The following is a 15605-nucleotide window of genomic DNA, read 5'->3' as shown; positions in this document are numbered from 1 at the left end:
ATTGGTACAAGGATCAGGGAAGTTAATATCTTTCTCTGGTACAAAAAAAAAAAAAAGTTTTCATCTACTTCCAGGTGCCTTGAAAACTGTGATGTTCTGAGAGAGAAATAGATTGGCTCTAGATATTTGTCAGTTCCTGAGAAATTGCAAGCCAGGTTTTCTAACCAGGGCTCCCTCAAGCAGTGTTCTCCTATGTCCAGCCACAGCCTTCCTACAGATCCTGAATGAAGAAAGTAGGAATTAGCACACTACAGATGAAAGTAAAGATTGAACATTTGCCTTGATTTTATGCCACTAAGTTGGAATTGACCCCTATTCCAACAGTCACTAGGTTGAATATTACCCTTGTTTACTAAACTCACTGATGCAACATTGATGATACTCTTACACTCATGATAAATACATGGCCAAGATTTTAAGATACTGTTATTGACTACTGTAGCAAATTTATGTGAGAAGTGGCAGGAATAATATTTAAAGTTCTTTTAAAAGCCAATACCTTTCAGATATTCTCAACCACTTCTGATGTATACAGGTTTTATCATAAATTCAGCCATTCTAAGTTATTCTGAATATTATAATTACACATCCTCTAAGAATCTATGTATGATCTCTAAGCCAATATCTGTATATACTAAAAAATTTATAGAGCTGCATTTTAAAATATACTCTGTTCTTTATAAACACAACTCTCACTAGCATTTTCACTGAATCTGAATTGATGAAAAAGTACTACACCTTCAAATATATCCACTACCAGAAATTATAAATACCAAAAAAAATTATTTAAAATTATGAAACAGTGATAACATTTTAGAAATGCAAACTTAGTAGCATTCGAACCCGGAGAAACAGAACAGAAAAAAAATAGCACAGGACAGGCAGGATAGCATTATGGTTGAGAGCATGACTCTCACCAAAGAGCTTGGATTTGTTTAGTGACTCCACCAGCAACTAGTTATATGACCTTGACTGAGTGACCTGGCCTCACTGTCCGTCTGCAAAATTCATCTATTAAGTCAGGAAAATAATAATATCTATCTCACTGGGGTTTTGTAAGAATTAGTTGAGTTAATGGCTATAAAAGATTCAGAGTAATGCCTGGCGCTAAAAGTGCTATGTAAGTGTCTATCATCATCATCATCATTATCATTTTTGTTTATTAGTATTATCAATTGTGATAAACATTCTGTTTTGGTAGGGAAAACTAGCTAATTACTCAGGTCTTCCTATTCAGTGTTGTGCTTCCATTGAAGAACTACTTAGAGAATTTCTACTTGCAAGTAGATTGTAACTGTTCCAAGACATTCTTTAGCACATAAGTTTAAACATAATGTAAAATATTTTTCTTCTTAATAAATTGCATATATAAAATAAATCCTTTGGCTTAAAATTAGCAACAACAACAATAATAAAAACAACAGCTAACATTTATGCCAAGCATCGTGCTAAACATTTTTCACAGCGGGATAGAATGCTGTGAGCAATGATAATTGTGATCCCTTGAAAAGCGAACTTAATCAAATAAACTAAATGTATTTTTAAAAAGATTTAATCATCATATAACTAATTAAAGATTTCTCATAACATTAGTCTTCTATTTGAATCTGAGTATTTGATGGTATTTTTCTCTTTCACTTTTTTGATTTGAAATGCTGCACTAAAGTATACTCAGCAACTGAGTCAACTATAGCTAATAAGTGGCATGCGTTCCTTGTCTTGAATGGCTTTGAAGATCTTCTCAAATCTTTTTTTTTTTCCTTCAGATCTTATTTTTGCATTCTTTGAGAAAGTGCAATGGATAGGGATGTTTGCACTGGTAAATGAAACTCAAAAAATATTTTTATATGTAAATATATTTCTATAGTTCAACTATTTAAAAAATATTTGCAAAACTGAAATATCCTGATGTCATTTTAATTAAATGTATGATATACTGAATTTAGGAAGCTTATTAAGCTTACTGTTTCTATTGCAAATCTGAGTCATCAACAGGAAGGAAATATTAATCTATATAGCACAGAAACATTAGTTATGAACTTAAAATAAATATAGAAACAGAATTGTAACCTTGATAGTATCTAGATATAAGGGAATACAGTTAACAGGGAATCTGATAACATCGGTTCTTTTTATCCTTAATCAAAAAGCAAAAATGTTTTACCCTTTAAAATTATTAAATGAAATTCAGTATATATTTATTGAACAACGCCTCTGAAATACACTGTACTATAATAGAAAAGATAAATGAGGTGAGTCATTTTCAAGGATCCTTAACCAAATAAGACAACACAAATCGCAAAAAAAACAACACAAACACTTTATATCAAATTATTTTTTTCTTTTTTATCCTTTCACCTGTGAAGCTTGTGACTGTTCCCATCTGGGTAATAATTGTGACCCAAAGACTGGTCGATGCATTTGCCCACCCAATACCATTGGAGAGAAATGTTCTAAATGTGTACCTAATACCTGGGGCCACAGCATTACCACTGGTTGTAAGGTGAGTGAATTGCTTTATTTCATCTCATAATGTCTTTTAAGGATTTCTATTTTGGTAGACCTCAGTAGTCTGGCATTTCAAAAGTCAATATTATATTACAAAGCAATACAGAACTATCACTATAGCATGCTTGCAGGTATTGATCAGTATCTTACATTTTACTTGTGGGAAAGATGACAAAGTAAATATACATTTATGCAGCTTCATCCATGATACTTACAAAAAAAAAAGAAGGAAAAAGAACCAAAAATTGTAAAATAAAACCGGAAACATCTATGACTTCATACCTACACACAATGAATATATCTGCGAAGTACAAGGAAATTAAGAACGAATTAAAAGAATTTGCCAAAAGTCCATAAGAATTTCCCCCAATTTATACCTAGGTGTCAGTTTTCAGGAAGTAGTTGAGAGGATTCTGAAGAGTCATATAAACAATCTTTAGCTTACAAAACTACCCATTTTTTTTCCCATGAGTGGACCATAGAAAGTGGTGTGACCAGACTCACATTTAGAGAAATCTATACAGCTTCAGGGTAGAAGGCTGCTTGTAAGGCCTTTGCAGAAATGTTGGTGAGAGTTGACAGAGGTTTGGCCCCAGTCAATTATCCACTAGCATTTAGGGGGCAAGTTAAGTTATAGAACTCCTAGACTCATATGGCCTGCTGTACTCATGTATTTAGGGGGTGAGAAAGAGAAGGCGTAGGGATGCCTGCCAGGTTTTGCTTTGCAACAGGTGATTGTATCATTTACTGCTAGAGGGATTATAGGAGGAGATGCAAGTTCAAAAAGGAAAGGTGATGAGTTCGGGGTTTTTTGTCAACTTTTTGTGAGACTTTAATTAAATAAAATACAATTCACCTATTTAAAGTGATGAGTTTTGATTAATGATTACAGTTGTATAACCAACCCTTGTGCTCATTGCAGTCTACTTCCCCTCCCCCCCCCACCCCCAATCAGCACCAGGAAACTACTCTTTTCATTCTATCACTATAGTTTTGCCATTTCTACAAATTCACATAAATATAGTCATATTCCATGTTGTTGTTTGGAGGGTTTTTTTGTTTGTTTTGGGGGATTATTTTTAGTTTGGCTTCCTCTACTTAGTATAATGCTTTTGTAATTCATCCATCTGTTATATTTTATCAGTAGTTCTTTTTAATTGTTTAATAATTTTTCATTGTATGATATGCTATGACTTGGGTCATTTCCAGTTTGGTCCTATTATGAATAATTTTGCTGTGACCATTAGTGTATAAATGTCGAAAGCAAGTGTGTAGACACATTTTCATTCCTCTTCACAAGAACACTCCACATCCCTGCCCGTACTCAAGATTCTAAGTCGTTTTTTTAATTTTAAGCATTCAATTGGGTGTGTATTCATGTATTTGCATTTCTTCTTTTTTTTGTCCAATGATATTAGGAATAATTTTGGTTTTTTGTCAGTTATATATCTTCTGGGTGCCTATTTAAATCTTTTGCTATTTTTATTTGGGGTTGTTTGTTTACTTAGTAATAAATTGAAAGAGTTCTTTATATATTCAGGATACTAGCCCTTTAATACATCTAGTTCTGCAACTGTTTTCTCCTAGTATATGACTTGCTTTTCAATTCCTCTAAGTATCTTTAATTTTTATAAAAATTAGTTTATTATCTTTTTCTTTCATGGTTCATGCTTTTTATGGTCCATCTAGGAAGTAAATTTATATTTCTTAAAGGTCTAAAGTATCTCTCCTGTGTTTCCTTCAAGAAGTTTCACAGTTTTATGTCTTAAATTTGGGTCCATGTTCAATTTTCAATATTAATTTTTATATACGGTGTGAAGTAAAGGTCAAAATTCACTTTTTTTCTGGATGTCCAATTTTTCCAACACCAATTGTTGAAAAGGCTATCTTATTTTCCCCATTGAATTACTTTGATTCTTTTGTCAAAATAAACTGACCATATATGTGTTCACACATTTCTGGACTCTATTCTGTTGCATTGATTTATGTCTATCCTTATGCTGACAGCACACTGTCTTGATCACTGTAGCTTTCTAGCAAGGAATGAAATTAGGTGGTATAAGCTCTCCAACCTTGTTCATCATTTCCCAAACCGTTTGGTTACATTGAATCCTTTGCATTTCCATATAAATTGACAACTCAGTTTGCCAACTTCTTTCTAAAAAACCTGCTAAGGTTTGATTGGGATTATGTTAAATCTACAGGTCAATTTGGGAAAAATTGACATTTTAAGAACATCAGATCTTCCAGTGTATGAACATGGCATAACTTTCCATTTAGTTAAGTCTTTATCATTTTCCTCAACAATGTTTTATAGGTTTTGGTGTGCAAGACTTGCACATGCATTATTAAATTTACTGTTATATTTCATATTTTTGATGCAAATGCTATTATTTGTTCCATTTCAGTTTCCAATTTTTTGTTACTAGAATAGAAAAATACAATTATTTTTATATGTTAACCTTCTATACTGCAATCTTGCTAAGCTTATTAGTTTTACTTGCTTTTTGGTAGATTCATTAGGATTTTTTTATCTAGACAATAGTGTCATCCGCAAATTGAGTTTTTCTTCTCCCTCTCCAATCCCTGTAAGTTTTATTTCATTTTCTTGACCTACTGCAGTAAATTGTTGACTAGAAGAAGTTGGAGCAAACATCTTTGTCTCATTCCTTATGTTAAGTAGAAAACATTCAGTCTTTTATAATTAAAACATAATTAAGAATGATGTTAGCTATATTTTACTTATAGATGCTCTTTATCAGTTTTAGGATGTCTCTCATGTTCCTAGGTTGCTAAGAACTTTTATCAGGAATGTGTGTTCAATTTTGTCAAATGAATTTCTTCAGCTATTGAGATGATTATATGATTTTTCTTTTTAAGCTGTTAATATGGTGAATCATATTGATTGATTTTCAAATGTTGATCCAACTTTGTAATCCTCAGATAAACCCTGCTTGATCATGGGAGATTATTCTTTTAGAATTATTTTAGATTATGTTTGCTAGCATTTGGTAAATGGTTTTTGGGTCTACATTCATAACGAATATTGGTTTATATTTTTCGTAGTATTGTTTTCCAGTTTTGGTATTGGGGTACTGCTAGCCTCATGAAATAGATTGGGAAGTATTCCCATCACATAATTTCTGAAGCGTTGACATAATCAATGAAACAGAAAACAAAAATACTCTAGAAAAACGTCAGTGAAGCCCAAAACTGATTCTTTGGAAAGATTAATAAAGTTGACCATACTCTAAGAAGATTGATCAAGAAAAAAAGAGAGAAGAAACAAAATCATGAATAAAGAAGGGGACATAACTATAGATCCTATAGACATTAAAAGAATAATATGGGAATAATCTGAACAACTTAAAACAATAAATTTGATAACATATTAAATGAACTGAATGGAGGAATGTTTTCAAACGTTTATTTTAACATCCCTTCTTTTTTTTCTTACTTTGAAGTTAATTTGCCCTTGCTTTTCATGTTTCTTAAGGTGAAAACTTAGATTATTGACTTGAGATCTTTCTTCTTTACTAATGTAAGCACTTCATATTATAAATTTCCTTCCAGGCACTACTTTAATTGTATCCCATACATGTTGATATGTTGTGTCTCAATTTTCATTGTTTAAAATATTCTTACTTATTTTATTTTTAATCCAATGATTATTTAAAAGTATGTTCTTTATTTTGCAAATATTTGGGAGTTTTCAAGATCTCTTTCTGTTCTTGTCATCTAGATCTGTATTGGTCTGAAAACATAATTTGTATTTTTTAGTCCTTTTGAATATATAGAGATTTGTTTTTTGTCTCAGAATCGTATCCATTTTGATTAACATGTATCCTTGAAAACAAGGTGTGTTATGTTCTGGCGTCGTTGGATAAAATCTTCTATAAAAGTCAATTATTTTTAATGATTTTTATGTCTGCATGTTTTCTCAATACCTGAGGGTGTTGAGCTATACCTGTGATCTATTTCTTCTTTCAGTTCTCTCGGGTTTTGATTCATGTATTTTGTATCAGTGATATTAGGTGTATGCTCATTTAAGATGAATCTATCTTTTTGAAAAGTTGATGCCTTTATCATTATGAAGCATCCCTGTTTATCCATGATAATGTTCCTTGTTCTGAAGTGTACTTTTTTCTGATATTCATATAGCTATTCTGTCTTTCTTCTGATTGGTGTTTTTGTGGTCGTATACATTTTTAAACATTATCATTTATTCCATCTCTTTTTAAAAATAGTTTAATGTGTTTCTTTTAGGTAACATATATCTAAATCTGTTGTTTATCTTGCCTTAATGCTTCAGCCTCTTAATTCAAGTATTTAAATCATTTCCATTTAATGTAATTATCAGTCTGAATGGGTTAAGTCTACATTTTGCTATTTGCTTTATATTTGCCCTATCTGCTCTTACCTTCATTTTTCTTCTTTTTCTATCTCACTTTGGACTGAGTAATTTTTTATACTTACATTTTATATTCACTTTGACTTCTTAGCTCTACTTATTTATTTTATATTTTTGTCATTGTCTAGGGATATACATCTTTAACTTTTCATAATGTACCTTAAGATAATGTTTTACCACTTTACATTTAACATAAGAAACTTGCAAGGGTAAACCTCTAATTTTCTTTCTTATCTTTATGCTATTGTTGTCATATATTTTACTTCTATATATTATATATCCCACAATATAATCTTATGATTTTGATTTAAATAATCAATTATTTTTTCAAAAGGAGAAAAAACTTATTTTCTGTTTTTCTATATGAATATCAATTCCAGTGCTCTTTATTCCTTTGGGTAATCCAAATTTCTATTATTATTATTATTATTATTATTATTATTTCTAGTATTTCAGGTCTGCTGACAATGATTCTTTCAATTTTTGTTACCAAAAGTCTCTATTTTTCCTTCATTTTTCAAAGTTATTGTTTCTGAGTATATAATCCTAAATCCTGTTTTTCAGCAATTTGATTATGTTGTCTTTTTGTAGTCACCTTATATTCATTTCTCAGGGGGTTAGTTGGACTTAGATCTGTGGGATTGCAGATTTCATCAAAGTTGGAAATTTTCCAGCCATTATATCTTTAAATTTTTGTTTGTTTGTTTTTCATCCCCATTGTCTCCTTCTGGAACTCATTATGTATGTGTTGGACCACTTGATATTTTCCCACAGCTCACTGAAATTCTGCTTATTCTTTCATTCTTCTTTTTTCTGTATTCTTCATTTTTGTTAGTATCTATTGTTAGGTGTTCAAATTCACTGATTTTTTTTTTTCTTCTGTAGTATCTAATCTGTTGTTAATCCAGTTGCTAGTCTAATTTCAAATGTGTATCTTTCATCTTTAAATTTCCTTTTGGATCTTTTTATATCTTTCATTTCTCTCCTCCTTATATTCACATTTTTCATTTATCCTTGAGAATATTTATTTATAATATTTATAAATATTGGTTTTTGTAAGGTAGTTTTCTGCTAATTCCATCATTTGTTTTATTTCAAAATCATGCTTACTGGTTGATTTTTTTTCCTGGTTATGTACTATATTTTCTTGCTTCTTTGCATGACTGGTGATTTTTATTTGGATGCCAGATATTGTACATTTTTTCATTGTTGCACATTAGATTTTGTTGTATTCCTTTAAGGAGAGTTGAACTTTATCCTGGCTATCGGGTTAGTTACTCATCGATCACTTGAATCCTTTTGATGCTTGCTTTTAAATTTTATTAGGGAAGGTCCAGAGCAGCCTTTAATCTAGGAATCACTTAGCCCTATTACTAAGGGGCTAAATACATTGAGAACACTACCCAGTGCATTACTATCTGTTCACTCTGGCTATTGGGAATATGAATTATTCCAAGCTTTCTGTGGACTCTAGGAATTTTTCAGCCTCAGGCTTTCCAATTATTTTTTTCTCCAACCATGTAGAATTTCATTCCATGCATGCACAGATCAGTACTTAACCAACAACTCAAGGGAACCCTTCTGCATATCTCTGGAATTTTCTCTCTAACTTCCTTCTTTTTGGACACGTATTCTACTTGTCTTCCATAAATTCTAATTGCCTCAGCTTCTCCAAACTCTACGCTGTTTCTCAACAGCGTAGTTTTGGGCGTTATTTGGGTTTCCCCTCTTTGGGTTGCAGACTAGACTCTGCATGTTCTAACTCATTTGTTTTCTAACTCATTTGTTTTCCTTCTCTCAAAAATCACAGTCCTTCGCTTCCTGTTATCCAATGTTTGAAAACAGTTATTTCTTGGTTTTTATTTGTGTATGTGTTTTGTTTTTAGTTTTGTAGTTTAACAGATTAAAATAGAGGAGATAAACCATGTAAGTGCTCTAAAAACTAAGAGACTGTTTAAAAAGAAGGAATATTCTTTAGTGCCTAGTGCAACACAAAGGTCAAGTAAGATTAGGGCTGAAATGTGTCCATTAAATTTAAGAGCAATAAATAAAGGCATTTTTGATGTTAGTGAGAGCCATTCCAGTTGATCACATTGGACTGAGAAATACTGGAACATAATGACCAAGTGTAGCCTGTTTGACTCCATGGTAGTACTCTATAGAGATGTAAACTATTATTTTCTACTGAGTTAGCACACATGTAGACTGTAACCATTCTTACATATATGATAAAATATCTGAATACATTCGTCTAGAATACACTGATCTAGAGGAAAACAAGAGTATTGGTGACTGTTCAAGGAAGTGCAGATACATGACTTCAGTTAGACATGTGGTTAAATTAAAAACTGGACAGGATGCTCATTTTTCTATTGCCAACAGCACTATTAAGTTTGAAGGTCCATAGAGCTACATTTTTGGAAACAAAACAAAAATTTCTCAAGAGTTCCAAAGATTTTTGATGAGTATGAACAATGTTTTAAGTTTCTGTGACTGACATTTTGCATTTTCAACCTCAAATCCAAGCATCTGCCCCATTGCTTGACTCATGAACAAGTTGTACATAAACTTAAGAGGGTTCCATGTTATCTACAAAATCCTATGATGTGACCAAACTCTAATGAAACTCCTGAAGTTGCAGCTGATGCTTAATGTTCAGGATGTAAATCAGGGTAGAATGTAGACCAAGTTTTTTTTTAAGCATTTGTATGTTTGATACCATTATATTTACTGATCATTGAATAAACATTATATTGACTGAGGGCAATCGAAATATTTTGATTACTTTGAACCACTGTTAAAAATCTAAATTTCTGAATAGCTAGATACTTCATCATTATGAATAATTACAAAAAAATTCATACAGCCCTCACAAATATTTATAAGCAAGTATCCTACTATTTAAAAATCTTGGATGAGTATAATCTAAATGAACAGTGATTTGAGATTTATAGCTTTCGTTTCTTTGTGTCATGGATAATTTCTCTGTGCTGAGGTATGAGCACACACATCATCTGAGCTTTTATTGAACTAGAATACAAAGCCTGCCATCTTTCACTAGCAGGGTAATAGTGCATAAATCCTCTATTGCTAAACAAACATTACATCTAATTATGATTTAAGTTTCATGTTGGCTATAGTACTATCTAAACATATGGTTAATGGTCTCTTTTATTCTCTACTATAACTTCCTGAATAAACTCCCTGATTTGGAAAGGTCCCAATGTCTATCTGTACTGTTGACTAGTCTTTAAGAATTAATGCTTTCGTTTTATAAATTTGTAGCAGACATTTCATATTTTAGTTAAAGTCTAAAGACAGTTATTTTAGTTAATGAAGTCTAAAACATCTATTTTAGTTAAGTATCTCATAAAATAATTTTTAAAGTTATTATATGATTATAGTTTCTATAACATATCATAATTTTCTCTTTCTGATTATGGTCAGTTTTGTTTAAATGAGTCAAGGAAAAATTATTTAAAGGAATAAGTCAGTCATCCTTATTTTGAATTCTCATTCTACATCTGATGTTCTATAAGGCCGAGTTACTTGGGGGGATAGCAATTTTTTGTTCTATGCTTTGGAAACTATGGCCATGTTTGTAGTATAATAAATAATCACACTTTAGATCTTTGAGGTTAAAATACTTTTTAAGAGCATCCCCTACTGCAGGCCTTTTTACTGGATAGCAATGAAGACAGAAAAATACTGAACCAGAAAGACACAAAAAATAAGGCCAGGTGATATTTTAATATCAGAATCTGGGAAAATATTTCACCAAACATTTCGACAGGGAAGAGATAATAGATGGGAAGCTGGTGGTTGTACATCCCATCCTGGAAAGTGTTGTCCCATAAGTAAACTGCTGGCAGGAGCGGAAGCAGGAATAGCCCTAGTAGTTGTGGGTATAAGAATTAAGCTGAGCAATCAAAGTGTGAGAAGTGCAAAGTGAGATCCAGCCAGACTTGGATCTGGAAATTTGGCAAATTGTTATGCATATGAGTATGCCACAGAGCTGTAGATCTGAGAAGGATAATTAATAGAAAATCACCAGAAAGAGGTTATAGACTAAGTACAAAGCCTGTATGGTGGCAAACTCAGACACAGAGACAGGTGGTATACTCACTTGGGAGACAGAAACCACACTAGTTGTTTAAACAGGGAAAGTAGAATATAAAGAATTGTTAATCGGTAAAAGGATAAAAGAGGGATATAAAATGTCCTGAAGTAGTAGGTACAGAAGAGTAGCTACTACTTCCAGGGTGAGGGGTGGTGGACAGTAAAGGAGCCAAGGGCTAGGGGAGGGCATCCCCCTGCCTGCCACTCCCAACAAGGCTTAGGTTCAGACATAGTTGAAAAGAATGTGGCTACCACAGGAATGCATAGCCTGCTGGTGGTAAAACACAAACAATAATAATAATACACAAAACTTGCCAGAGTTTGTGGGCAAGTGTTGGTCTATAGACGCTACCCATCATTGCTGGAGGATATGGGTATGCTGGAGCTACTTAGAAGCAGCCTGTTGTGGTCAGAGCTTGTGTGCAGACCTAAGCAGCCTAAGGGAGAGAGTGGACTGATGGCATAGCTGGAATTCTTTCTGGGCCTCTGGGCTCCCATGCTAAATAATTAAATAATAATGATGGCAATAGTAATGAAGAACCAGAACCCAGACAGAAATGTCTTTCCATCACTATGGCCTTCTAATGAATAAGCCTAACGTTCTGCTACCTGGCCAGGGAGAAATGTCCACAGGGTCTAACTGCAGTATCACAAAGCAGGGCAAGGAGGAGTGAGTTTAGAGCTCAGAGACAGCAGAGTAATCACTGGCACAGCTGATCTGTGAAAATGATGTATTCCAAGACCTTAAATAACATTTAGAAATCCAGTTGAATTTTAATTAAAATGCAAGGAACTATGAGGTCTAAATCAGAAACAGAGAGCCTTAAGCAATAGGAGACGAAGAGACATGTGGATGAGCAGCAATTGAAGATTGCTGCTGAGATGAGATAAAGGAATTATTGAAAAGAAGCTAAAGATGCAGCAGTGTAATTAAAATAAGTATTGGTGGTATATACATACAAGAGAATTTTCATGGTGTAGAATGGAAAGGACAAAATGGAGAACAAATTTGAGAGGCAAATAGGGAAATGACTACAGAAAATAGTAGTATATTATTGATTTGGCAGACAGACAAAAATGATGTACTTTAAGAATTATAAGTGATCCTGAAGAAGAATATTGATAAATTAGAACAGAAGTAAAAATCAAAAACAAATTTGAAGAAATAGCACTGAATTAAAGAACAATTTTATTCTCAAACTGAAAGAACTCACCATGTTCCAGTAAATTAATTTTTAAAAAGACTCAAGCTTTTAAAAATTCTAGCAAAACTTGGCATTTTATTTTATTTTTTAAATTTTTTATGTTTTTAATATTTTTTTAACATCTTTTTTGGAATATAATTGCTTTACAATGGTGTGTTAGTTTCTGCTGTATAATAAAGTGAGTCAGCTATACATATACATATAACCCCATATCTCTTCCCTCTTAAAAAAAAAAAAAAAGTAGCTGCTTAAACATGAATATCAGAAGGAAAATAAAAAGATATCTTGAATTAGTAGCTTGATCCCCTTCTGTGCTAGTTTCCTTTTCCCAGAAATACACTTTGTACTGTTTTGTTAATTGAGTTTTAAGTATCTCAAGAGGTGGTGGATCTGGCACTTCCTTGGCAGCATATTTCACAGTCTAATAATCTTAATAACTTCAGTACTCTGGAATGTGTTTAATCCAGTCTTATTTGTTTGTATAGGTTAAAATTTTCCAAGGGCCTCTCATCACCCTAGCAATAGGAATTTTTTAATGGTCTCATCACTTTTTAATTGCTTAAACTTTTACTTTTTTTTTTTTTTAGTGTTTGAAATAAAAGGTTTGGAATGAGCATTAAAAAAAAAATTCTAGCAAAATTTCAAATTACATATATAAAGAGAAAATCCTATGCATATCTAGGAAGAAGAAAAAAGGTTACCAGCAAAGCACCTCAGATTGGGCTTTTCTGCAAACCTAACTCTAAAACACAACATCTTAGATATCACTTCTCCTCTAAATTCTCCCTGGCTTCCCCACATCTGGTTTGGTGCTTTTTATACATTCTCATAGCATTTTGCATTTTCCCTATTATACCATGCTTATTCCACTGTGTTATATTTATGTATTTACTTCTCTCCCTACATTAGACTGTAAGGTATGTCTCTATACAATAAATGCTATAAAAATGAAATGATAAGGTAAAATGGCTTTGTCTAAAGTTAAATCTTTGAAGTAAGAAGTATTTGAAGGGCTCCCCTGGTGGCGCGGCGATTGAGAATCTGCCTGCTAATGCAGGGGACACGGGTTCGAGCCCCGGTCTGGGAAGATCCCACATGCCGCAGAGCAGCTGGGCCCGTGAGCCACAACTACTGAGCCTGCGCGTCTGGAGCCTGTGCTCCGCAACAAGAGAGGCCGCGATAGTGAGAGGCCCGCGCACCGCGATGGAGAGTGGCCCCCGCTTGCTGCAAATAGAGAAAGCCCTCGCACAGAAACGAAGACCCAACACAGCCATAAAAATAAAAAAAGATTTTTTTTAATTAAAAAAAAAAAAAGAAGAAGTATTTGAAGAAAACCTATACCTAACTCCTGCTCACCACAAAGACAGAGAAAACAGTTTCTTTCTTATTCAGTAGCTTTATGGTTTCTGGGCACTCATATATTTTAGTAAATGCAGAAAGCAATTTTAACATTATGTTCACTGATGTTTCCCAAGCGACTAAACTAGAACACTACAAAGCATATAACAGACACATGATTAATATGTGCTTAATGGAAGCATAGAAACATTAGAATTAAAATTTAAAGATATTGCCCATGAAATGGTGTTAATCATTGCTGTTTTTATCTCCTCCATAGCCTTGTAACTGCAGCTCGGTGGGATCCTTGGATTTCCAATGCAATATAAACACGGGGCAATGCAACTGTCGCCCCAAATTCTCTGGTGCAAAATGTACAGAGTGCAATCAAGGCCAGTGGAACTACCCTCACTGCAATCCCTGTGACTGCTTCCTGCCAGGGACTGATGACTCAACCTGTGATTTAGAGACTAAAAAATGCTCCTGTATCGATAAGACTGGGCAGTGTACTTGTAAGGTATGTGCTGCCAAAATTCAGTAAGGAAAAACCTTACTCAATTCTATTTCCATTGCTCAGTTTTAACTTCATTCAGTTATTTATTCCTGCATCATTAGGCCAAACAGACAGACAAATGAAAATTCATTGCCAGACACAGTTTTTTCTAGCATACAGATAAGCACTGATTTTTAAGAACTGATTTTCAACCAAAACCCAGCGTATTTTTCTAGCTCATATAAATGATATATTTTTGACAGTAAAGTTCAGTTTGTCTTTACATATTCACTTTGCTTCAACAAGAATAATGTGGGAGAGAAAAAAAAGACAGTTATCTTAAGCATCATCAGAGAAAATCACAGCTAAATGATAAGGTTTATTTAAAAAAAAATTTCTCCTCAAATTAATCTGCAATCACTGTACACTGAAAAATATACTTACTGCTGTGGAAGTTCAGTAAAATTTCATCACGTATAAGCACTGACATTACAAACAGTAACTATATGCAAATTTCAGTCCTCATTAATATTGTTAAATGACGTAGGAAAACAGCCAATTAAAAAGGGTAAGAAGGGCTTCCCTGGTGGTGCAGTGGTTAAGAATCTGCCTGCCAACACAGGGGACATGGGTTCGAGCCCTGGTCCGGGAAGATCCCACATGCCGCAGAGCAACTAAGCCCGTGTGCCACAACTACTGAGCCTGCGCTCTAGAACCCATGAGCCACAACTACTGAAGCCCACAAGCCTAGAGCCCATGCTCTGCAACAAGAGAAGCCACCACAATGAGAAGCCAGCACACCACAACGAAGAGTAGCCCCCACTCGCTGCAACTAGAGAAAGCCCGCATGCAGCAACAAAGACCCAATGCAGCCAAAAGTAAATAAAAATAAAATAAATTTTTTAAAAAAAGAGTAAGAAGGATTTTTTTCTCCCTTAGATATTTCTGGAAAATCAATCCCAGGATAAATGCAGTAAAGACTGTATCAGAAGTATCTTTTCAAGAAAAAGTCTATGCAAAGAGAGTCAGAGGAAACAGAAAGATGAAATCTAGGGAGTGATTGTTGAGTCTTGAGAATTTAGGAAAATGGAAGGTTCTGCCATTAAAAGTCCTAGACAAAGCACAAAGTATGATGCTGCATTATTACATATTATGATTATACATTATACTTAATACATGCTGTATGTGTGTATATACAGTATTCAATAATAATTATATAAATCTATATTTTAACATCCTGCCTGTTTTTTACAGCTTTGCATCACACCACTGTCTAGGAATCAATGTTTTTATTTTGCTTTCAAAATTCTCATGACTCTTTCATATTCCTCACAGTGGAATAATGGGAAATGTACTGCTTAAATTTAAAAAACAATATACAATATCCTTAGTAATGCATGTATTTATAAATAAAGCATTTTTTTAGACCCATGCCATGCTAACAAAGAGATTAACTACGTATGCTATTTGAGATGTGAGTCTGATATTCAGCATACTTTTTTGTTTCATTGTCTTTAAAATGTGCTCCTGT

The 15605-nt window shown here is 33.3% G+C and overlaps 1 protein-coding gene across 2 annotated transcripts in view; it reads left to right on the top strand.

Moving 5' to 3' along the window:
* Nucleotides 1-15605, top strand: part of LAMA2 (laminin subunit alpha 2) — a 626305-nt gene that overhangs the window by 415424 nt on the left and 195276 nt on the right. For both annotated transcript variants that reach the window (XM_082406304.1, XM_082406303.1), the window contains exons 22-23: nucleotides 2367-2503; nucleotides 13862-14098. In XM_082406304.1, the coding sequence (XP_082262430.1) occupies nucleotides 2367-2503; nucleotides 13862-14098 (374 nt within the window). The remainder of the gene's footprint in view (nucleotides 1-2366; nucleotides 2504-13861; nucleotides 14099-15605) is intronic.

This window comes from Balaenoptera borealis, assembly GCF_965194805.1.
Source record: "Balaenoptera borealis genome assembly, chromosome: 9".
NCBI classification, from domain to species: Eukaryota; Metazoa; Chordata; class Mammalia; order Artiodactyla; family Balaenopteridae; genus Balaenoptera; species Balaenoptera borealis.
This window is presented reverse-complemented; position numbering and strand designations above follow the sequence as displayed.